At 34.8% G+C, this 26160-nt stretch overlaps 1 protein-coding gene across 3 annotated transcripts in view; it reads right to left on the reverse strand.

Moving 5' to 3' along the window:
- LOC150099141 (leucine-rich melanocyte differentiation-associated protein-like) overlaps positions 1–26160 on the reverse strand; it is a 155496-nt gene that overhangs the window by 49766 nt on the left and 79570 nt on the right. For all 3 annotated transcript variants that reach the window (XM_090403987.1, XM_090403988.1, XM_090403989.1), the window contains exons 3-4: positions 20646–20772; positions 6833–6972 (exon numbers count right to left, since the gene is read on the reverse strand). In XM_090403987.1, the coding sequence (XP_090260113.1) occupies positions 6833–6972; positions 20646–20772 (267 nt within the window). The remainder of the gene's footprint in view (positions 1–6832; positions 6973–20645; positions 20773–26160) is intronic.

Below are 26160 nucleotides of genomic sequence, written 5' to 3' on the forward strand. Positions count from 1 at the left end.
ACAGTATTATTATTATTTATTCCACATCTTCATTTTATTCACTTTCATTTTGGCCGCCCCTCAAAAAATTGCCACCAAGTGCAAATGAACATGTTGCACTGTCGGTAGAGCCAGCCCTGGTCAAAACTTTCTTTTTTGAGGTTAAGTTTAAGACCATATTTAGCACTTACTTCTTTAACTTTCATAACAAGTTCCTTCAAATCTTTGGATTCTGCTAGCAAGGTGGTATCATCTGCATACCTCAAATTATTAATATTTTTTCCACCAATTTTAATTCCAACTGGAGATTCCTCCAGCCCTGCCATTCTTAAAATGTATTCGCTGTACAAGTTAAACAGGTGCGGAGATAAAATACATCCTTGTCGCACTCCTTTACCTATTGTGAAATACTCAGTTTCTCCAAGATCTGATCGGACAGTAGCTTCTTGTTTATAATAAAGATTCCTCAGAAGGATAATGAAATGCTCTGGGACTCCCATTGTTCTTAACACATCCACAGAGTCAGAAGCCTTGCTATAGTCAAGGAAACAAAGGTAGATATTCTTGTGATATTCCTGTGCTCTTTCTATTATCCATCTCACATTGGCGATTTGATCTCTAGTTCCTCTGCCTTTTCGAAATCCTGCATGTTCATCTGGCATTTCTCTCTTCATGAATGGTTCCAGTCTTTCGTGAATGATCTTAAGTAAGACTTGACTTGCATGAGAAATCAGTGCTATAGTTCTGTAATTTTCGCATGCTCTTGCATCGCCTATCTTCAATAAAGTTATATATAAACTGATTTTTTCCATTCCCTAGGCCATGTAGTTGTGATCCAAATTCGCTGACATAGAGCCGTTAAAAATTTAACTACCTCTTCTCCCAGGGCTTTGAGCAGCCCAATGGGTATTCCATCTCCTCCTGGTGCTCCCTTGCTGGATAGCTGTTGCAATGCCCACCTCACTTCACTCTCCAGTGGTACTGGAGAGTGAGGTGAGGATTAAATTAAATAAAATTAACAACCTGAAGAGAAATACCAATTCATTTGAAATTGTGTGCATAAGAGGGATCCCAATGAATGTGTTAGAACCAATGAAAGCTTGTTGCAGCATCCAACAAGCAGGAGAAAATAAGCATACCTTCATACCAACATCACTAATGTGTGAATACAAACGAATTGTGTGAAAAGAAACTAACTATACTAATTGTTCAAATTCAATATTTGTGCATCTGCAGTGACTCAGAAAGCCAAGTAGGTGAAATTTCATGAGGTAATTATGCAATGCAAAACCCATATTGTGTACAGAGTATAATAACAAATGAGAACCTTTTTTATATAGAAGCCTGAAATTCAAGGAACATATTGCAAAGGTAGTGAAGGTAACACAAAGGATTGCTGCAATAATGAGAAGGACACTGATCTGCAGAGATAAAAGAGTTATCATTACGTTGTATAAGATTCTGATCAGACCACACCTAGACTATTGTTCTCAGATTTGGTCCCCAGCATTTGAAGGGGACAAATTAACTGTGGAAAGGGTACAGAGGCAGATAACAAAGACAGTTTCAGCACTGTACAATGTTAGTTATGAGGATCGGCTGAGGGAATGTGGACTGCAGAGTTTGGTGGATAGAAGAAGGAGAGGTGATATGATTGAGACTTTTAAACTGTTGAGAGGTGGTTACAGGGTTGACACTGGGGAGTTCTTTCGCTTGGTTGAACAGCAGGAAGGAGTGATGACAAGGGCCCATCCCTGGAAGTTACGAAAGGAAACTGAGCAAGAGGTGAGGAGTGGTTTCTTTGCATGCACGGTGGTTGAACCGTGGAATGCATTGCCTGATAGAGTGGTGAGAGCGAGATTGGTCAATGAGTTTAAGGAGTATGATAGATTTTGTGTTTCCTAGGAGGGACCTCCCATGTTGAGTTCTTGATAGACTTGTGTTTCCTAGGAAGGACCTCCTGCGATGATCTTTTGACTCCTTGGAGGTCTTAATAATATGCCCATAGTGATCTTGGCCAAGAAAGTGCACTAAATACAATTCCTTGTTATACTGTGGATGTACAGTACTTTGATGCATCTCAGCTTGTGGCTGCAATGACAAACTCCCAAAGCAGTACAATTATTTAATTTTGAACAAATGCTAATATCCATTTATGGATGAGTCAGGGAGCTTAGTGATCCATGAGTAGTTGCAACAATTCAGGATGGAGGCAGTTGTGATACGAGATACATTTCTCTTGTAAGGAATGGTTAATTGCAAAATATTACTTGTAAACTGGACTTCATTTCTCTCTCCTATTTTTTTCTCTACAGAAAGGGACATCTTTGAAAATGGCAATAATTACTGCAGATTGCTTCCAAAAGGTTTCAGAAATACAGGAATAAAATCTCCATGAGAACTGAATGCAAAACAGTAATACTGCATTTGGGGGTAAGAGTACAGTACCCAATATGAATTCTGTAGTATTATGTGAGATGCTTTCATGCTGCCAACATCAAAAGTTAATAACCCTTCTTGCAAAAGCATATCACTTTTTTTCTGATAAGGGTTTCAGGTCCTCTTTTGACATTTGAATCTTATTAAATGAATGTTTTCTAGTACAGTGGGTTTATGCTTAACATGACGGAATAATCATGGAAGCTATTAAATGGGTGAATATATAAAAAAATAATAATAACAGAGTTAAGCATGAGTCCACTATACTAGAGGACATTCATTTAATAGGATTCAGACACAAGAGAGGACCATAAAATAAAATTGTTGCTTCTTTTCAGAAACAACAATTTAAGGACTGTTGGGATCATCCATAGATCTATGGATGATCCCTAGTTCTCTATTTGTCATAAATTGAAAAATTTCCTTTGCATCAATTTTATAAAACCCCTTTAATATCTTAAAAGTTTCTATCAATCAACCAAACTTTGTAACCCACACACCTTCAACCTATCCTCATAGGGAGCATTACACAGACCTGTCACCCACTTAGTCATCTTCGAATCCTATCTACTACCGCCCCCCCCAATCCCCAAGTGACCAAATATGTGCACAGTAGTCAAGATGTGGCTGAATCATACCCTTACAAAGAAGAATAACAACTTCATCTTTACTTGTTAGTATGGTTTTCAACATCCAAGTAATCCTTTTGGCTATTTTACCAACTTTTGCAGTGTCCTCTGAACTTCAACTCTGTCCACCATTATCCCCAAATCCCTAGCCTCCATTTCCTGCAATCCAGTACCATTAATATGATACACTGCACGTAACCTTTTCAACCTTTACATTTTGCAACATTAAATTGATATTCATTATCCTTTGCCTACAATGCCAATTTATTTAAATCATCCTGCAGGATATCTACATCATCTTTATCAACTATTGCTCTCCTGAGTTTTGCATCATCAGAAACAACTGAATATCCCTCCTAAAATCTTTTCCTATATCATTAATATATAAATTAAAGAGTAGTGGTCCTAGTAGACGCTAGTAACATGGATGGGACATCATCCCATCTGTGCTACTAGCTTTCATATCCATTCATTTTTGCACAAACTTTTGTAATAGTTTTCCATGTAGTATTCCATCAAATGACTTTGCAAAGTTCAGCAGTATCATGGTGTAGCCATTACCTTTATACAATTCTGTTGTCACTTTATTACAAAATGCGATTAAATTCCTAAAACATGATGCCTACCCTTTACAAAGTCATGGTGCCCACTATACAGTATCACATTCCCATCCATGGATTTTGCCTTTAATCAACTTTTCCAATACTTTAACAACCACTCCTGATATATTAATTGGTCTGCAGTTTGCCACCTCTGTCATGGAGCTATCTTTATGCAATGGAACTATTCTTACCCTCTTTCAACTCCCCTTGGGACCCTGCCAGAGCTGAGACATAGCTTGAACAACTTCATCATAGGCAATGCCAATTCTCTTGCACGCTCACATAGTACCAGTCCAACTGCTGTATTCCCGTTGATATTTTTCAACATGCTGTCACATCAGCAACTGCAAAATCTATACCTGGATAATACATCTTTACAAAATGATCATTCAGCAACTCAACTATTTCTTTTACCTCTACCACCTTCCTACCATCAGCATGGTTTAAAGTCATCCTACCAGAGTAATTTTTCTTCTTACTTTCCACATAAAGAAAAAAAAAAAATCTTTTTGGATTTGCTTTGGCCTGCTAAGCTAATTTTCTCTCAATTTGATTTGGCCTTTCTTATCATAGTAGTCACTTTTCTTACTTGCACCTTGTACTGCTCATGAGCATGGTGATTAATCACCTTTTTCATGTTTGGCAACCTTCCAGAACAAGACTGTATGGTCACTCTTTCTCCCAACTGGAGGCAGAGCGTCTATCTTGGTTATGGATATATCTTTTGATGCTATTACCAGATCAAAAACTCTCATGTAATTATTCCTTAGTATAAATTCCGCTTCCATCTTGCAATTTCCCATTTCCTCCCTCCAGTCTATTTCCCTATGGTTTGCAGTATGTCCCCATTCTTCCATAATAATTACTTGACTTGCACTTGTTGTGCTAATCTCTTGATGCATAGCATCTACATCTTCCCTGTGGACCAACTGGTCTATAGCAGCAACCAACAATATATTTTTGTCCAATTTACCTCTATCTCACACCTTGAACAACTTTACTTGTTGTTCAAATGAACCATCACCCACCCACCTAAAACCCTCTTTAACTTCTAATTTTGTCCTATTCTCTCTATTCTCCTTAAAAATACAATAAATACCCTTCACATTCTATCTCTGTAACAACATCATTTTCTGTCAACCAGGTCTTACTGATTCTTATAATTTTTACCCAATTCGAGCTGACCAATGCCAAAAATTCCTCTCCCTTATTTAAATTAAGGGGATATTAAATCCCACATTGTTTCAAAACCGAATAAGAAACTCAAAGATCGGAATCAAAGAGTTTCATGCAGAATATAGTAACTATAAAAGTATCGGCGAGTACTAGCATAAGCTAAAGCATGTAGTCCAAGTATTTAGTACAACTCGTAGCAAAGGTGGGGAAAGTTCTGATCGCTATTCTTAGTATTTCACATAATGTAAAACCCATCTCCTAGGAGATATATGATGTTATACATTATGGTGGAGGTCACTGTCCAGACTGGTTTCGATCTTTATTGAGACCTCATCAGTGAGTAGCTAGACCAAAATAATACTAAGGGTATAGCAAAAAAGAACTTATATACTCTGCTATACGAGTTGTCAAAAAGGTGCACCCATAAATTATTTAAAATAATTTATGTTTCAAAACCGAATAAGAAACTCAAAGATCGGAATCAAAGAGTTTCTTGCTGAATATAGTAACTATAAAAGTATCAGCGACTTCCAGCATAAGCTAAAGTTAGTAGTCCAAATATGTAGTACAAACTAGGGCAACTTGTAGCAAAGGCGGGGAAAGTTCTGATCGCTATTTCTTTTACCTCTGTCACCTTCCTACCATCAGCATGGTTTAAAGTCATTCTACCATAGTAATTTTTCTTCTTACTTTCCACATAAAAAAAAAAAAAAAAAAAAAAAAAAACTCTCTCTCCCTTATTCCTGATACTTCTGACATTCGTGTACATGCATTTCAACATCCCCTTGTATCCACAATTACCCTTGTGTAATGAATTTATTATTCACAGGCAATACTGCACTTTTTCTCATTAATTTAAAAAAAAAATTCATATAAAAATTTAAATGATACTGACTATGAAGTCTGTATGTTGTTCATGAAATACAAATTTTTAAAGTGTGTATACATAATTTTGCAACACCCTATATATTACAGTAATGATGATAAAGGGCAGCCTTGCAGACACCATGTTTTATTGGTTTCCAATTTGATTGATATGAAGATTGATTATAGACACTGCTAGTATTATTTGGTTTGAGGTTTTCTAAAAGTTGATTTCTGTTCACATTATCATATCTTATAAATGTGCAGAGATGGTTAAATCAGAAAGCTAGTTAAAAAGAATTGATTAAGGTAGGTAGCAGTCATTTGTATTTATAATTTTTTTCAAAGTCTACCAAAATAATATGTTAAAAGGTAACTTTCAGACTGAATGCAGAATCATTTATTTCATTAAATAATCCATTCATTTTGAAACATTTGTATAGGGTGATGTTAAATAATTGAAACTGGATAACCTAGGAGAAAGACCTGATTGTGCTTGCCCTGCAAGATGAATGAAATGATCTAATATTATGCTATCTACAAAGCTCAATGGACAAAAATAACTCAGTATACCTGAATGCAAAAAGTATAAATTTGCTTAAATATAAAGAGCTAATAAGCTTCATTTCGGCGATATAAAAATTATTTAAATTAAGGGGATATTAAATCCCACATTGTTTCAAAACCGAATAAGAAACTCAAAGATTGGAATCAGAGTTTGGAAACTCATATAGCAGAGTATATAAGTTCTTTTCGCTATACACTTTGGTATTAATTGGTCTAGCTACTCACTGATGAAGCCTCAAAAAAGGCTGAAACCGGTCTGGGTAGTGACCTTCCACCATAATGTAATAACAGCATACATTTCCTAGGAAATGTGTTTTTACATTATGGGAAATACCTAAGAATAGCGATCAGAACTTCACCACCTTTGCTACGATTTGTCCGGTATTGTACTACGTACTAAGGTCACTTGCATTAGCTCACGCTAGTGGTCGCCGATACTTTATAGTTTACTATATTCGGCAAGAAACTCTCTGATTCCAATCTTTGAGTTTCTTATTAGGTATAAATTTGTATAAAATTTTTTTTAGGTATAAATTTGTATAAAATTTTTTTTAGGTATAAATTTTAAGTATCTACCTGTATCGCTGATAATCCTCTTCATCCTTATCACTACTTGTAATCTGATCTGGGCAGGCTGCATTTCCTAGAAGGCTGAGGTAAGTGAGATTGGGGAAACATTTGGGAATCTGTTCCATCAGAGTATAGAGATCCTTGAACTACAGTTAGAACTTATTATTAGCATGAATTTCATTTCAATAATACAATATATTAACTACATATAAATTACAGGTAAAAAGAATGAGTGTGAGAGCAAGAAGGGAAAATACTTATAAATTCACCAAAATATTGAAAAATTAAATGGAAAAACACCACCATATCTAACTGCAAACCTTGATAATATCATTATTATTCAGGCCTCCATGAAGTCAAAAGACTCATCGTTGGAGGTTCTTCCTAAGAAACACAGAGCCTATCAAGACTCATTGTGAGAGGTCCCTCCTAGGAAGCACAAAGCCTATCATACTACTCCTTAAACTCATTGACCATTCTCGTTCTCACCACTCTATAATGCAATGCATTCCATAGTTCAACCACCCTCCATGCAAAGAAACCACTCTTCACCATCTTGCTCACAGTTTCCTTTTGTAACTTCCAGGGATGGCCCCTTGTCATCACTCCTTCCTGCTGTTCAACCAAGCGAAAGAACTCCCCAGTGTCAACCCTGTAACCACCTCTCAACAGTTTAAAAGTCGCAATCATATCACCTCTCCTTCTTCTATCCACCAAACTTTGCAGTCCACATTCTCTCAGCCGATCCTCATAACTAACATTGTACAGTCCTGAAACCATCTTTGTTATCTGCCTTTGTACCCTTTCCACAGTTAATTTATCCCCTTCAAATCCTGGGGACCAAATCTGAAAACAATAATAGTCTAAGGGTGGTCTGATCAGGGTCGTATACAACGGAATGATAACTCTTATCTCTGCAGGTCAGTGTCCATCTTATTATTGCAGCAATCCTCTGTGTTACTTTCACCGCCTTTGCAATATGTTGCCTAAATTTCAGGTTATTATCAATCATCAACCCAAGATCTCGTCTCATTTATCAAGATTTATGAGTCATGCCAATTAAAAAATAATAATCTTTGTTTAAATGGTGATTTTACCAAAGTAATTATTCAATCAATACTATACTAGTACCTATGGATGGGTAGAAATTTTAAAAACCCAGATTAGTAATCTTTATGAAACACATAAATAGCAAGGTGTTTAAAAAAAGACAGTGGTAAAGGAAATGAGGAGGAATAAAGGAATAAAAATTTTGTTCTGTTAATTTGAAATTGAACTATGTATGCAGAGTGATATGTGAAAAATATGTTTTAACATGTTTAGCAGACAGTGAGAGGAAATGACCAATGTTAATTCTGATAAATAACCATGAACACATCTTCGGGGGGGGGGGGGGGGGGTGAACGCACAAAAATCTAAAATCCATGGAAAAGAGTGAACTGATGAGAGATGGATTGTTAATTTAAGTGTTTTCCTCTACATTTAGTCAAGAAGTTTTAATGAGCTCTAAACATCATATTGGGTGCAATGTTATTCAAATGATAGATACATTTATAATTATGTAATTATGAGTTGTTCAAAGCAGGTGATTAGATCAATCTGCTGACAACCCGAAGACCAAAAACTGAATCAGGGATCAGGAATCAAATTTTTTAATCGTAAAACTTTTTTTTTTTTCCCATTTAGAATATAACTAAAACATAAAACTTGTTTTAATTTATATGTCAATAAGGCTAATTATGAATATTAGATGGATATATGAACTTCATAGTTCATGTATCAAATTGCATAATAAAGATACTAAATGGAAGAGAAGTATGAAATGAGAATGATAAAGGCAGTGGAAAATTCTATATGCTATATACAATGATAACCTCCTCTTTTGCAGTGGAAATGGACAGTTATAAAAATGGCATTTCCCAACTGTATTCTTGCATTTTTGGCTTATGTACTGTAGAGCAGTTTATTTATTGTCATTTGTTATATGTTACCGAACCTCTATAGTTCAGCCAGTAGTGGCAAAGCTGTTTGGTTGGAAAGACCAAATTCTGTCTAATACAAAAATAACTTCAAGTTTCATCCTGCAAAACATACAAACTGGGGAAGGCCACTTTGTCAAGCAATGCAAACTACCTAGCCTCTCATGCCATGCAATAACAAAGTTTACATAAAGCCAGGTATCTTGGTTGTAACAGGCAACTGAGCCTAACATATTAAGAAAAGGATAAATGTGTTACATATTTTGTTTCATTTACCCAAAATTGAGATAATCTAATAAATTTAAGTAGAGATCCTATATACCAAAATTCATTAAATTCCGTTCATCATGAGCAGAAGTAGTATCATTTTGTTGAAAGTTTATTTTTCACTTGGTTAGAGTATAACAAATTTAGTTTAATCCTTTATCCAAGTGTGAGCAAACAAAGTTTGCGCCTGAAAATATCTTCAGGACTGGGTAAGGTGGTACAAGGTGGTGTTGTACCACCTTACCCCAGTCCTGAAGATATTTTCAGGCGCAAACTTTGTTTGCTCACACTTGGATAAAGGATTAAACTAAATTTATTATACTCTAACCAAGTGAAAAATAAACGTTCAATATCTTTCTCTAAATCCAGAGTAATTTATTAAAAAAGGGTGGCACACCATTTGGCAACTCCTATAGGTAGAGATGACCTGCTAATGCTTCTGCCTGGTATCTCCACTTGGGCCTGGCTCCCACTGAAGAGACCTCAATAAAGGTCGAAACTAGTCTGGGTTGTAACCCTTCCCTTAATGCATAACATTAGACATATCTGCAAGGAGATGTGTTTTGCATTATGGGAGATACTGAGATAGGAGTGTTTGTAGCTTGCTCAACCTTTGCAAGGAGTGCCCTGGTGTTGTACCACCTTACCCCAGTCCTGAAGATATTTTCAGGCGCAAACTTTGTTTGCTCACACTTGGATAAAGGATTAAACTAAATTTATTATAGTATCATTTTGCATTGTTCTGTCAAATTATGCCATTAACTACCATAATGGCCATGATGTTTTAGATGTCAATAAAAACATGGATGCAAAGTGTTCACTGAAATTAAACATTTGGATACCATCAAACATGGTTATAAGACAAATTATGCCGGCCTGGCTGGCAGTGGTTAGCAATCCGCTCTCCAGCCAAAAGGCTGCAGGTTCAAATCCCGCTATGGGCATGGATGTTTGTGGTTGTCTGTGAAAATACTAGTGGTGGCAGTTAGCAGTAGATGGCATTGGTGTAGTTGTGGTTCATTGTACTTGGTGGATTGAGTAGTGGAGACAGAGAGCTATAGAGTAGGTGCCCTCCCCTCGATGAGTCCTTGGACTCCCTGGAGGTGTCATGTAATAATTTTTTTAAACACTTTATTATGTCTTTCATATATATAATAATTGCATTATAATACTATAGAAATTACAAAATTTAAAAATTACATATATGTAATAATAATAATAGTATTTTTTTAATTCAATGATTTTTATTGTTTAAATTATGATTATACATTATGCATTTACAAAACATATAGTTCTAGTTTGTTTTTTTTTAACAATATTTTCATACAAATTTTCCTTTTTTTTTTTGTATAATGTATTATTAACAGTTACTGTAGATGGTACATGTAACCATGTAGATTACACGGTTACATTTTTTTTCACTGTCTATCTAACAGATAAGTTTAGGTGTTGACCGTTATTCATGACTTATTTTTTTAATGGTATTAACAACACCAAACAATTTTATCAAAGAGATGTTTTATTAACTACATATATGTCACTGAATTTCAACTCAGCATCATCAGAGCACAACACACTTGTACACGCGACAGTGAGTGAGTGAAACAATACAACTGCAATGGACAAAAGATCTAAAGTCCTATTTTGGCACCCTCTAATGGGGGGGGGGGGGGGGGAACAGCTATGCGGGAGTTTTGGCAAATTAATGCAACCATATTTGTTAAGGTTGGGAGAATTCTTCAAAGCCATTGCTGACTCAAAAAATAATCTTTCAGATCTGTAATGACTCCTAAATAGCACATTCGTTTTCTTCCATCTAATCGTGTGTGAAGGAGTGTCCAAAGCATGGTCTGCCAGTCCTGACTTGCCATAGTAACAGTAGCGAATGTATTTTTCATGTTCTTCCACACGGATGTTAACTGATCTTCCTGTTTGCCCATAATAGGCCAAGTCACAGTCACAGGGAACTTCATACACTCCTGGGTATACTAAAGGGTGAAGTTTATCCTTAGGCGAGCAGATCAGAGTTGCTAGTTTGACATGAGGTTTGAAAGTGGTGCGAAGGCTATGTTTCATCAATACTTTGGCAATCTTTTCTGATGTACCTCTGACATACGGAATAGAAATGGTCATGTTGTGTTCTTGTGTATTAGGGGTGGGCAGAGTAATGGGACTATGTAGTATTTTATCTATTTCGTAGGGATTATAGCTGTTGGCCAAGAACGAATGGCGCAGATATTTGAGTTCTGTGGTCAGAGCTGTATCATTAAAACAAATGGCTCTGGCTCTGTGTGTAAGTGTTTTTAAAATGCCATACTGTTGGACTGGATGATGATCTGATTGTTTATGTAGATATCTTCCTGTGTGTATGTAGGCTTTCTGTAAATGGAAAAAGATAGTGATCCATCTGAAAAGCAGATGATTAATGTGTCAAGAAATGTAAACAGTTATTTGATTCTTTTTCTACTGTGAAGTGGATTTTGGGGTGTTGGCTGTTTAGGTAGGTGACAAACACATCCAAAGTGTCTTGTCCATGGGGCCAGATTGCAAACACATCTACATAGCGTAACCACACTAGTGGCTTGTATGTAGCTGTGGTAAGTACTTTGTTTTCAAAGTGTTCCATGTAAAAATTTGCTAATGGGGGAAACCCATAGCAGTACCATTAATTTGTTTGTAGAATTTTCCTCCCCATGTAAAGCAACCTGCATTCATAGTAAATTTAAATATTCAAAAATATCAGCAGGAAATTTAGACTTGATTAAATCAAGAGTATCTATAAGTGGTACATTGGTAAATAAAAAGGTGACATCAAAACTAACCATTATGTCTGAATTTTTCAGGATTAGATTTTTAACTCGTGTTTTGAAATGGACTGAATTTTTTACAAAAGTAGAAGAGTTGTCAGTAAGGGGAGCAAGTGACTTGGTTAAATGCTGGGCCAGTTTATATGTGGGACTATCTATGCTATTGACTATGGGGCGCAGGGTGATATTAGTTTTGTGGATTTTTGGTAATCCATAAATACGGGGTGGTTTAACATGAATTGGTTTTATTTTCCTGATGATTTCTTTGGGCCATGACGTCACTTTTTTCAGTGATTTTCGGACTTTTTTTCCATTGAGACATAGTGGGGTCTCGATGTATAATTCGATACATGGAACTGTCACATAGGAGATCTTGCATTTTTCTGTTATACTCTTCTTGATTCATGATAACTGTTGCATTTCCTTTATCGGCTTTTGTAATAATAATATTTTTATTCTTATATAACTTTTTAGGGCAGTTATTTGATTAAGCGGCATATTGCTTTTTGGAGGTTTAGCCTGTTGTGCTCTGATGATGCCGAGTTGAAATTCAGCAAAATATAAGCAGCTAATCAAACATCTCTTTGATAAAATTGTTTGGCGTTGTTAATACTGTTAAAAAATAAGTCATGAATAACTGTATCTATAGTATAACAGTGTTATATAAGGGATTTTTTTTTTTCTTTCTGTTGATCTTGGTTGAGATGTAATGTCTCAGCTTGCATCCTTGAAGCTTTTTAGTAAGCTTATCTCAGGATGAGAGAGGATATGAAATAAGCAGCAACCACTTCCTTGTTAAAATAAAATTAAGATTACCACCTAAATGGCTACAAGTAACAAGAACAGAAAGAAAAATTGAAACATTTGCTTATAAAACTAGACTATTGAATGACACAAATGTACAATGGCTATATGAACAAAGAATTAACCAATATTTAGGTAAAATAAAACAAAATGAAGAAATAGAAATAGAATGGCTTAATATAAAAACAATACTAAATGCAGCAGCAAATGAAAGCTTAGGAAAGACCATAAAATTCAATAAAAGAAAAAAACTGAAGATCTGGGATGATACAATCAAAGAAATAATCAAAAAGAAAAAAGAAGCCTATCACAAATGGTTAAGCAGTAAAAGATTAGAAGATGAAATAGAATATAAAAGAATAAGAGCCATTGCTAAAAGAGAAGTCAGAAAAAGACAGAGAATCATGGAATAAATTTGTTTCTAATTTAGAACATGATTTATATAAAATAAGACCCAATGTATATTAAGATTTTGAAACACCTAAATGCAGATACCAAAGAAAACATAAAATTAAACACTGAATTGAAATTAGAAGAATTTCTAAATTACTACACAGAACTGTGGACAGACAAATATTTTAAAAAAGACAACTGGCAAACAATTAACAAAAATGAAAAGGAAATAACTGAAGAAGAATTAGAAATCAGCCTGAAAGAAACAAGAAACGGAAAATCACCTGGAGAAGATAAGCTAGGTTCAGAACTATATAAATACGCAGGAACAAGATTCAAAGGAAGACTCTTATTATTTTTAAATAAAATTTACTCAAATGGTATCCCCCCAATAGAACGGAAAAAAGCAATTCTGATTCCTATCTTTAAGAAAGGTAATAGAGATGACCCTAAAAACTATAGAGGTATCAGTATACTAAATTCATGTTACAAAATATACAAAAGAATCTTAAATAACAAACTAATGAAATATTCCGAAAACTTTATTCTAGAGGTACAAAATGGATTTAGAAAAGGACGATCATGTATAGACCCAGCCTTCTGCCTAAAATTAATAATAGAGAAAAGAAGAGAATATAATTTAGAAACACATATTGCATTTATTGACTTTGAAAAAGCATTTGACAAAGTTAAAAGAAACATATTATTTAACATATTAAAAGAAAGACAAATACCAAATAATATCCTAAAAGCTGTCACAAGTATATATGAAAATAATCAAATACAAATAAGATTAAATCATGAGCTATCATATACAAGAGAGATAAACCAAGGGGTCCGACAGGAATGGATGTCCCCTCTCAGCAACTCTTTTTAATATCTACTTAAATGAAATAATAATAAAATGGAGTAAAAATTTACATCAAGGAATTAAACTTTCACCTACAGTTAACTTAAACACTCTCCTCTTTGCAGACGACCAAATAATAATTACAAATTCTGAAGATAACTTACAGAAAGCTATTTTAAATCTAAATGAGATATCCAAAGATTATGGTATGATAATATCAACGGAAAAAACAAAAACTATGGCCTTTAAAGGACAAGATCCAGCAAGAACTAAAATAGTATTAGATAACAAGATCTTAGAACAGGTGAATTCATTTAACTACCTAGGATGTATGATCACTTATGAAAATGAAAAAGATATAAACATAAAAATTGCAAAATATTTAAAACTAACAGGTGTAATTAACTCTATATTTAAACCAAACCTAGTTCAAAAACAAACCAGGCTAAAAGTATACAATACATTAGCCCTACCGGTCTTAATGTATGGAAGCGAAATCTGGACAATAAAACAAAAAGACAAACAAAGATTAACAACAGCAGAAAGAAAGCTAAACAGTGTGTAAAACTAGCTAAACAAAAGTCATGGGAGGACTTTGGCAAGAATATAGAAAATAAATATCAAGAAGGTGGCAAAATATTCTGGAGGTTGTTGAAGAAGCTTAGGAATGGAGGAAAGAGTGCTGTAAAAGGAATTAGAGATGATAAAGGTGAAATGAAAACAGGAGAAAAAGATATCCTTGAAGTATGGAGTAATTACTTTGAAAAACTGCTAAATGAAACAAGCAGTGATGACAGCACAGTGATAAAAAACACTGACCAGGCATGCAGTCAGGAATACATATCCATACTTGAAGTAGAAAAAGCCATCAAAGGCTTGAAATGTGGAAAGGCAGCAGGAGTAGATGATATTCGACCAGAAATGCTGAAGTATGGTGGTATAAGAGTCTTACAGTGGCTGCACTGCATAGTTCAGAAAGCCTGGACAGAGGGACGAATTCCCGATGATTGGAGTAGAGCTCTCATAGTACCCATATATAAAAAGGGAAATAAAACTGAATGCGAGAATTACAGAGGTGTTTCCCTACTGAGTGTTCCTGGCAAGATCTATGCAAGTATACTTGAGAAACGGTTGAGAAGAATTGTGGAAGAAAAGCTTGGTGAAGAACAAGCTGGATTCAGGCCAAATAGAGGCTGTCAGGATCAGATCTTCACTTTACGACAAATAGTCGAGAAAGCATGGGAATATAACAAAGATCTGTATTTAAGTTTTGTCGATTTGGAAAAGGCATATGACAAGGTGCCAAGAGAGAAGCTATTCAATACGCTGCAGTTATATGGTGTCAATGGGGCATTATATCAAGCAATACTTAGTCTTTATTTGAGTTGTGAGTCAGCAGTTAGAATTGAAGGAAGTACAGGAAGATGGTTTAATGTTAAATCTGGTGTGAGACAAGGATGTACATTATCCCCTCTGTTATTCATTATCTATATGGATCACATTATGAAGGAATGTGGTATTAAACCTGATATCAAAATTGGAGATGTTAATGTCAGCTCTTTGCTTTATGCGGATGATGTTATACTTCTAAATAAATCTGCTACAAGTCTGCAAGATTCTCTGACTAAATTGAATAGCTGTTGTAATAGATATGGTATGAAGGTCAGCAATAAAAAGATAAAGACAATGAAAATAGGCAGAATCATTGAAAATGTCAACTGTGTTGTGAATGGAGAACCTGTGGAACAAGTAAAACATTTCAGCTACTTAGGCACAATTTTTACTGAAGATGGTAAACTAAATATAGAAATAGACAACAGAATCAGCAAAGCTGGTATCATGGGAAGTCAATTGAATAAATTCATATGGAATAAGAAAGAAATTAGTCGGAACACTAAATTAGCTGTATACAAGACTGTGTTCAAACCAATTTTAACTTATGGATCTGAGAGCTGGGTCAGAAGTAAAACACTTGACCAAAGACTAGAGACCGCAGATATGAGAGTCGTGAGAAAGATTAGAGGCGTGAACAGATTGCATCAATGGCAATATCATATTAAAAATGAGGATATTAGGAAAGAACTTGACATTGTCAGCATCCAGGAATGTGTTAGCAGAGCTAATCTCAGATGGTATGGTCACTTAAATAGAATGGGAGAGGAAAGATTAGCAAAACAAGTGTTCTCTGCCAGGTTGGCAGGAAAACGACCCAGAGGAAGACCAAGATATAGGTGGATTGATACGGTACAAAGTGCCTTAGATGATAGAAATATAAGATCTGATAATGTTGGAGTCCTGACAAGTAACAGACTGATTTGGAGGAAAATTGTAGATAGGAAGTTAGTAATGATGTAATTTTTTCATGTAGTACTGTCATATCCTGTACACCCCTTGAGGGTACATGGCAGGAATTTGATGATGATGATGAGAAATGAAGTTTATGAGAAAAACTGCAAAGTATACCCTATTTGATCACAAAAGAAACGAAGATATTATGAAAGAACTAAACCAAGAACCAGTAATTGAAAAAATTAAAAAATATAAACATAGATGGATGGAACACGTTCAAAGAATGAAAAAAAAAAATATTACCAAAACAAGCCTTAAAGTACAAGCCATTAGGAAAAAGAAAACCAGGACGTCCTCTTAAACGATTCAACGATGACTTCTAAGGCCAGAACAGGCCATACTAGGCCTAAATCCTAGATACGTATGATGATGATGATCTCAGGATGTCAATGGATAGATATCTTTTATGTATTTGATTGCTGTGTTGGAAGTAGGCTGATGTGCGAGAGGTCAAATGAATGATCTGAAAGGTCTGATCAAAGTGAAATTGCCGATATATTCTAGTGTTATTGCGTCCGTCTTGATGGTTCACATTCATTTTCATTGTGGTCTTCTTTTTGAACTAATTAGGAGACTTTTTTTTTTTTCACTGTGGCAGCCTTTCTATTTTCTATGTCTTCTGAGCTTTTGATTTTGTAACAAGCAAAAATTGGTAATTTTTTTCTGTTTTTGCTTGTTTGCTGGCTTTTATGAGATTGTCTCTTGTGGACTTGCTTGTAAGATGAACTAGACTGGTGCGGGTCGTGGCAAGCCTTGGTTTTTGCTCTTCCTGGGAATCCGATTTACGGTCTGAATGTTGTTATGGTGTAGAGGGATGTCCACTGCATGGCCTAATTTTAAAATTAGGTCTCTGAGATTTTGTGTAGGTGCAGTTTCAGGAAGACAATTTATAACAAGATGTTCTTTATATTGTTGCTGATTATTGTTCGTATTGTAGTTTTAGGGAATTAAGTTCTTGAAGGAGTTCAGATGTCTCTTTCATCCAATTGCATTGCCTGTCAGTTAGTGCGTTAATGCTGATTTTAATGTCTTTTTCCATTTGCAAGACTTCTTATACTGGTAAATTATTATGTTTGACCAAATCCTCATATTCACTAGTTTTTTTGTTATTTGTTCTTTCTGTTTATCAAAGAGTTCTTGCACAAGATCTACTAAGCTAACTTTTATATCTCTAGACCGTTTTCTATTAGTATATTTAAGGAGTTCAAATTATAGGACTCACCTGTATTTTTTTTTGTCAGTTCAGTTCGTCATCTGATTTTGCCTCCAGTATAATCGGCTGTGCCGTAGGTGGCATTTCTTTGTTCTCCCTGCAGAATAGGCACTTCCATTCCTCCTGTTTTGTTTTAAGTTACCAGGTTGTTTTTTTGGCATGCCTTTTGAAGAACCACGGTCTAGACAGGGAGGACTGCAGTTTCGAGTGGCATGGGAAATTGTTTCCATGTAAATAAGGATTATGTTTGGGTGGGAAGGCTGAAAAAATAGCCCAGCATCATGGGAATAAAGCAAACAATTCATGTAGGTTATCTCACTTGACATTATTATAATGCCATATTGCTCTTGATTGTAGAAAGCTTGTATGAGTGTTGTACCGTGGGAAAGAAGATAAGCACTAGTGGTCTCAATTGCCTAGGGAGACAAACAATATTCACAGTGAATTTGAAAGAGTCACTGATAAGGAAGAGATCTATGGCATTTGGAGAATGGTTAGGGTTATCTGGTATTCTGGTATGCATGTGAATAATTTGTTTAGAGTCAATAGTGATGGCAAATGTTTCAACATCTCTGCCTGCTTGGTTTGTGCAATTGGAAGAAGAGAAGTGGTTTTGTGAACAATAAAATCTCCTAGGAAGATAATTTTGCTGCTGGAAAAGTGGGAAGTCAAAGTGTTCAGAGTGGTTAGTGACATTGGGAGAGTGATAAACACAGCAAATGAATTTGCCTGATTAAAGTAAGGATATTTTCAGCCAAAGAAAGTCAAAGCTAGGCAGTTCTAAGTAGGATACTCTCTGTCATGGCATGTCAGAGCGAATATATGCATAGATGTGTCAAAAGGAGTCAAAAAGTATAAAATTGGAAAAGCTGATGTGAGTTTCTGCAGGAAAAGTATGGGGTTTTTGTGGACTAGTGGTAGTGCACTACTGCAGTTGGAATTGAGACCATATATATTGGTGAAGTGAATTTGAAAGGCTTTGTGGGGCTTGTTGTTGGGTGCAGAGGTTTGGCATGTTTCCTATGTAGTGCCTTACTGGTTTCTGCAGTAGCTGATGGTATTGCTTAATTTCCATCAGCGTTTTTTTTTTTTTTTTGTATCAATGATCCAAATGCTGTTTTTGTAGTTGACAAAAGTTAGGTTGACCCAAGCTCATATGTGCAATACTGGAGGCAAGCCTTTGAACTTGTTTGCTACTGCTATTAAATTTGATGTGCTTGCTGGTGTCACAAGTCATTTACACAAGGTACAGGAAGTTTGTGCATCCGTTCCTTTATTCATAGGTTTGAAATGGTGACACTTTGACAATTTCTCTGGGGTTGAAGTTGCATTCACATTCTCCTGCTAATCCATCCTTTAGCAATTTGTCAATTTCCACATAAGAATGACAGTGTTAAATTTTTTTTTTTTGGTCTTGATTGAGTTGTGTACTGTCGATGTAATGAAGTCATGGAGTTTGTGTTATCAGGGGAAGGGCATATTTACATTGCAGTGTTGATTGGTGAGCAGTTCAAGCTTGGTTTCTAGTAATCTAATTTTGTAGGAGAAAGTTTCATCAGTAGTTCTGAGGCTGCCAATGCATTTTCCCAAGTTGAGGAGCTGCTTTATTGAAGGGAGACAGAGTGAACAGTAGAAAGACTGGTTGTAGTTGATGGACAATTCATGTACCAATTCGTCTATTTTTGCACAGCAAGCAGGCAAATAATAGCATCTCATATAAAATTTTTTTTGTGTTGGTGATGTCTAGGCTGCAACTACAGCACTTCATATCAATGGTGGTTTTGTCAGTGTTCGACTGTGCTGAGAGAGCTGAAGCGCTCTGCTAAAGCATCAGGCTTTGTTGTCACCATCTTTGCTTCATTCAGTAAGAATGGCAAATGCATGCATATGGCTGATATTAAATTGAGAAAGCTGTTTTGAGGCACTTGAAGTACTTATGGGGTACAGAAGTATTCAGCTCCTTAGTACCTTGATGAATATTTTGGAGGAAAACCTCTTTAATAACAATAAAATATGGGAGCATAACTGTAGACCAACTTATTCCAGAGCACCTGCAAGTTGACCAAGTGGTTAGCATATTCACTCTTCAACCAACAGGCGAGAATTTGAATCCAACCATGGGCATGGATGTTTATGATTGCCTTTAGGTGGGAGATGAATTTCATCGCTTGGTGTGAGACCATCACTACCCTGTTTATTGGAGGCTTGAAGTGTCTCCTTTTATGGATGACAGTCACATTAAAAACAAAAAAAAGAGAGAGAGAAAATATAGCCACAAATGTAAGGATCACAACTGAGTTCACAAAAATTGTGAAAAATTTTGGAAATATTTTCCTAAAGAAAAACATTTCCTTCAGAAAATCCTTATTTAACAAATTTAGTAAAAATTAAAATTTGAAACAGAATTTCACATTACAAAATAACGTATTGTTATTCTGCAACACCTCAAGAAGTCCAAGAACTCATTATGGGAACATACTACTACACACACACCTTACTGCCTCCCCTACTTAATATTCCAACTACACATAATGACACCACTACCATCACAAAACAGCATCTACCACCCACACCACTAATAATATTTGTTTGTTATGGAAAAAAAAAGGATATAACCACATTTATCTTATTATCTAAGACTCCTTTAACCACAGTTTTTTCTTTCTCAAAAAAACAGAAAAACCAAATTCATATAAGGGCAGTTAGAGAACTGCTGCAGAAGCATCTATAAGTCTTTCTTGGATACCATTATTAATAATAATGGTAAGTTAAAAAAGTCTAGTCCATAGAACTGCTGCAGAAGCAGCTATAAATCTTTCTTGGATACTGTTATTAATAATAAACCTAAGTTAAAAAAGTCTAGTCCATACAGAGATCTATACATAAGTAATAAAAATGTTAGCAGCAGTATAGAAAATGCTTGGAGAAAAAGTGGAAGCAAAATCAATTCTTGTTCTTAGAACCCCTTTTAAGTTTTAGTTGCATTACTACATGTGCAGACAAATTATACAATGGCAAAAAAATGGAAAACTCCCTGAAATTACAATTTCAAATATAAATGATTTCATCCACATGTTTTGAAACAGAGTTAAATGGACTATAATAGTAAAATAGTGTCTATAGTGTTTTATTTTTAAGTAATTTTTAAACTACAGACCTTATTTTTATTCAGAGACAGAATCCGCAGTCGTGGATTATATTTGAAATGAATAGCATCATGCAGATCATTGTTATCAAGAATCAACTCTTCTAGTACAGTGAACATGTCAAGTCCTTCCAAAGTGCTATAAAATAACAATGAAATAAATATGTATAATGAATATTTCAAACACATGAAGTTTAACTATAAAATATGAGTGAAAAATATGCTATGCACAGTGGAAATTTTCAAGCATACTGCTCAAAACAATCAAGATATTTTGGTTTTCTTGTAAATTATAAAAACAATTTACAAATGTAACATTTATTTTAAAAATTCTTAATATACAACAGTGTAGAACATGCAACTGTGTATACAAAATCATGCTAAGACTTGTCTTAGCCGTATTAGCATGTGAGGGTGTAAAGGCGTGGCTTGTTGCGCTCACTTCCACAGTGCATAATTATCACTTCAATTGTAAACTTATGTCACCTACCACCCATTATTTTGTTAAAAATGGCAGAGCAACATGATATCCCAGAATCCATGACTTGGAGAGATTGGTCAATTAAAAGCTGGACAAATGCAGCAAATTATCGCTCAAGTGTGTCGTGTATGTCAAAGTGTAATTTAGCAACTTTGTAATCGCTTTCTGGAGATGGGAAATGTTCGAAATCATCTGCATGCCATAGGTTTATATGCTCAAAGACCAATGGTTTCCATTCCACTTATTGCAAATCACAAAAGAGCCCGAAGAATTTAGACACAGGAACACTGCAATTGGACAAACAAGGATTGGGCTCGTGCACTTTTTAGTGACGAGTCTGCAACCAGATAACCTATGTATCTTGATATGGCGTGAAAGTGGAACATGAAATAATAGGCAGTTTGTTTGTGAAAGACCCCAACAACAAGGTGGGAGTTTGATGGTATGGGCTGGAATAAGTATGGGTGGCCATACTGATCTCTATTTTATCAGAAACGGTTCCTTAACAGCACAAAGGTATCACGATGAGATTTTGGAACCTATAGTTCATCCATATGCTGCTGCAATTGGCCAAGAAATCATTTTTATGGATGACAATGCTCGTCCACACCATGGAAATTTAGTACAAGAGTGGTTTGAGGAAGAAGGTATTGAACGAATAGAGTGGACTGCCTGTTCACCGAATTGTAATCCAATCGAACACACCTGGGATGTTTTAGGTAGGTGCATTTCTGCTCAACTGGTGCCACCACAATCGCTTCAAGAGCTCGAAATAGTTCTCATAGAAGAGTGGGGAAATATCCCACAAGAACTGTTTGATCATCTTATGTGGTCCATGCTTTTGATTATTGATGCTAAAATGATTTCACGCTAAAATAATAATTTGTTAAATTTGTAATAAATATCGATTATTTAAACAATATCTCATCAATTGTACCCTATCCATAAGTAAGAAATATTTATTCAAGTACCCAATAGTTATAATTATTTGCAGAAACTTATAATTATCTGACAGAAACTAAAATATCTTCTAATTGTTTTGAGCAGTATATAATAACAGTATGTGAGGAACTGTTTTAAAATAGTTCAATTTTAAGATATTCTCATGTTTCACTAGTTTCTCTCTACTAAGGTGAACAAACTATGTTGAGGAATCATCAGCAAGGAAAAAACCCAGATGTATGTACCTCAGATACATGCTGCTGCTACTTGATAGTGGTGAGTACTGGACTTCAGAAATCAGTCTGTTTTAAGGATGTATTTTTCAAATCTTGTAAAGATGTTAAGAGTAATGAGATTCAGATTTTGTTAAGAATCTTGATTTTATTTCATTTTATGCAATAGTCAGTGGAAATCTATAAACATGGGTTAATTCTTCAAAGCAAGCAGAGGTCACGAGAATTCAATCTAATCTAACCTAACCTCAATGAATGAGGTTAGGTTAGATTGAGATTTAGGAAACACTTCCCAAGAATAAAATCATGAAACTATTATGTGCTTTAACATAGCTCTTTGTTAATCCTGATGAGAGGGAGAAGACATGGAGGGTTGTAGTTTAAAATTAAGTTGGCTACTTAGATATTATCTGAAAATGCCCAACATGTCTGAATTTTTTATATGCAAGTATAGTAACTCTAAAGAAAAATAATGCTAATCAACAATATTTGGTCCACGTGGTTAGCCGAGTGGTTATGTGCTTCATAACCATATGCCTGGGAAAGGAGTGTCCAAATATGTTAAATACTTACTATTAACCCCATCAAAACGAGTTGCAGTGTTGCAGAATTTGTGGGTCTAAAGCAGCGTATTGCCAAAATTTAAAAATACAATATAAAATAGCAGACTTTTATATCTATTTATTTATTTTTATTTTTTGCATTTTGCACCCCAAACCTAGTTGCACCTGTGGCAGGCGCCTCTTTCGCCATGCCCTCGTTATGGCACTGATAACCAAACCAAAAAAATGAAACATGACTCATTCTAAACATAATTACACTGAGAAATCAGGATGAACAGAGCATTAAGCAAACATTTATTAAACAAAAACTATCACCAGCTGTATCTGAACATGAAAACCTATTTTTGTAACAATGAAAATGACTATTCATGCATGTTAAAAAAACTGAAAAATTACTTCCTTATAAAAATGTTTTTTTGACTTATACATTCTATCATTTAACTAATAAACATATCAACATGGTTAAATAATTACTAAGTAAAATGCAAAATAAACTGTTACAGATATTTACATAGATACTGCGCCAGTAGATGTTAAAAATACTGTAGCCAATGTCATTAGTTTTATTTCCACAGGTTCTAAACTTGCTATGGAAGGGTTTTAAAAAAATGCTAAATAATAAATATATATCGGAATCTAATGAATTCAGTATAATACACGAAAAGGATAAACATTTCAACAATAAATACATTTCACAGCAATTATGTTAATGATATTATGATTTATGGGAATATCAATACAACTGGAGCTGAGGGAGATCACAGAATTATGCAATGAGGTCAAAAGGTAAAAATGACAGCTACAGGGATGACATGGTCAAATTGACATCAAGCACGAGTACTTTTTTTTTTTCCCTGTTTCATACATAATAGCCAGCTTGCAATTGAAGTGAATGAACACTAATAATAACACTTAACTAATAAAACCAAGTGGTGTTTTGCAAAAAAATAAGTCATCTAGTACTGAATTATGGAAACTAATTTAGAGTTCTTTATACAGGAGACAGAGAAGGACCAAATGATGAAAATTCTGGTGGATAATGGACTAATAAGGAAGATGAATGCATTTTTAGCACAGAAAACCCTGCTGGCTGGCTAATCAATAGCATCATCTCTGTAATCCAACCTACAAGCCATATGTTTGTAACACGCTGTATCAAGGATGTTTGTGAATATCTTTTAGCAGTAGATGACTTTCACTGACTGGATTTGAAGTGGCTTGGAAAAGTATGATATTGGGTTCTATAGCAAGATTCCTGGATTATTTAGGTTTTAGCCTACATATGATACCAAATGTACTATAGGTTTACAAACTTTCCCAGGTGGTAGGGTTGACAACATTCAAGAGAGAGAGAGGGGAGGATACAAACATAATGGAATAGTGCAGGCTGGTTGATTGAACGAATAGCATATCTGCTCTTCAACCAACAGGCTGTAGACTGAAATCTACATTATGAACATGGATGTTTATGAATCTTTATATGTGGAAGATGAATTTAATCACCCAGTGTGTGTGACCATTAACATATTTATTGGAGACCTAAAGTATCTTGCAAATCTGCTGGACTTTATAATAAACTCTTTTCTGGTATCACCACAAAATTTTTAGTGGTTCTACTAGTTTCTCACAGCACAGCAAAAAGAAACTAATACAAAAAAATAAAAATCAGTTTATTATAAGTTGTAAGTTTGGTCTGTATAGTACATGATTTCTGGATATCAAATTCCTCGTATGTTCATAGTACTAATAATGTACAGGTTTAAAACCTATAAAAATTAATGAGATTCATGCAAAAAAAAAAAAAAAAATATATATATATATATATATATATATATATATATGTAATTATATTCTTCAACTCGGTTGTTGTGATACATTTTTAAAAATAGATTTAATGACTTAAAAACCGAGATTACTTATAAAGATTTAATAAGATTAATACAACTAGTTTTGGCTTATAATAGCCTTCATCAGGTATTCTTAAAGGAAGAGAATAGTAATAAACATTGAAGTATCTAAAACTTGAAAATACAGGTAACAAAATCGCCACACATAATTGATACATAAAAAACGTTGTATTTTTTCAAGTTGTTCTAACAGGCGTGCCATTGTTTATTGCAAGTATGCGTGCAGACTCATGTGAACGCCAATATTGAATAACTGCAGCATGGCTATCAGGGATGTTATAACTCAAATTGTTGTTTAAGTGGACAGGATTCAGAAGGATTTCCCTTGATTCTATAATTTTTCTCTCAAACTCATCATCAGAGCGAAAAATATTTTCTGATCTATCCCAGCAAACGGAATGGCTTTTTGATCATCATTAGGATTATTTGAAAAAAGAACATGACTGGATAACGCAGTTGCATGAGATCTTTTGTAAGAGATGTCTCTTTTATGCTCTTCTATACGTTGCTCAACAGATTTGTTAGTTTGTCCGAAATAAGGGCTATTGCAATCGCACCATAATTTATATACACCTGGATATTTTAGGTTGTGATGAGGGGGCTTTGGATGGCTGATTAGAGAACGGATTTTTGGAAGGGTGGTGAAGAATGTCTTGATGTTATATTTTTTAAGGACTTTTGCTAATTTGTTAGAGACTGTGCTAATATATGGGATGGAGATGCTACCTTTAAAGCAAAGCCAAAGCCCCCTCATCACAACCTAAAATATCCAGGTGTATATAAATTATGGTGCGATTGCAATAGCCCTTATTTCGGACAAACTAACAAATCTGTTGAGCAACGTATAGAAGAGCATAAAAGAGACATCTCTTACAAAAGATCTCATGCAACTGCGTTATTCAGTCATGTTCTTTTTTCAAATAATCCTGATGATCAACAAAGACACTCCGTTTGCTGGGATAGATCAGAAAATATTTTTTGCTCTGATGATGAGTTTGAGAGAAAAATTATAGAATCAAGGGAAATCCTTCTGAATCCTGTCCACTTAAACAACAATTTGAGTTATAACATCCCAGATAGCCATGCTGCAGTTATTCAATATTGGCGTTCACGTGAGTCTGCACGCATACTTGCAATAAACAATGGCACGCCTGTTAGAACAACTTGAAAAAATAACGTTTTTTATGTATCAATTATGTGTGGCGATTTTTTACCTGTATTTTAAAATTTTTTAGATACTTCACTGTTTATTACTATTCTCTTCCTTTAAGAATACCTGATGAAGGCTATTATAAGCCGAAACTAGTTGTATTAATCTTATTAAATCTTTATAAGTAATCTCGGTTTTTAAGTCATTAAATCTATTTTTTAAAAAAAAAAAAATATATATATATATATATA

The sequence above is a fragment of the Typopeltis vanoorti genome, chromosome 14 (genome assembly GCF_054136105.1).
Source record: "Typopeltis vanoorti isolate ZY-2024b chromosome 14, IOZ_Tvanoo_1.0, whole genome shotgun sequence".
Lineage (NCBI taxonomy): Eukaryota > Metazoa > Arthropoda > Arachnida > Uropygi > Thelyphonidae > Typopeltis > Typopeltis vanoorti.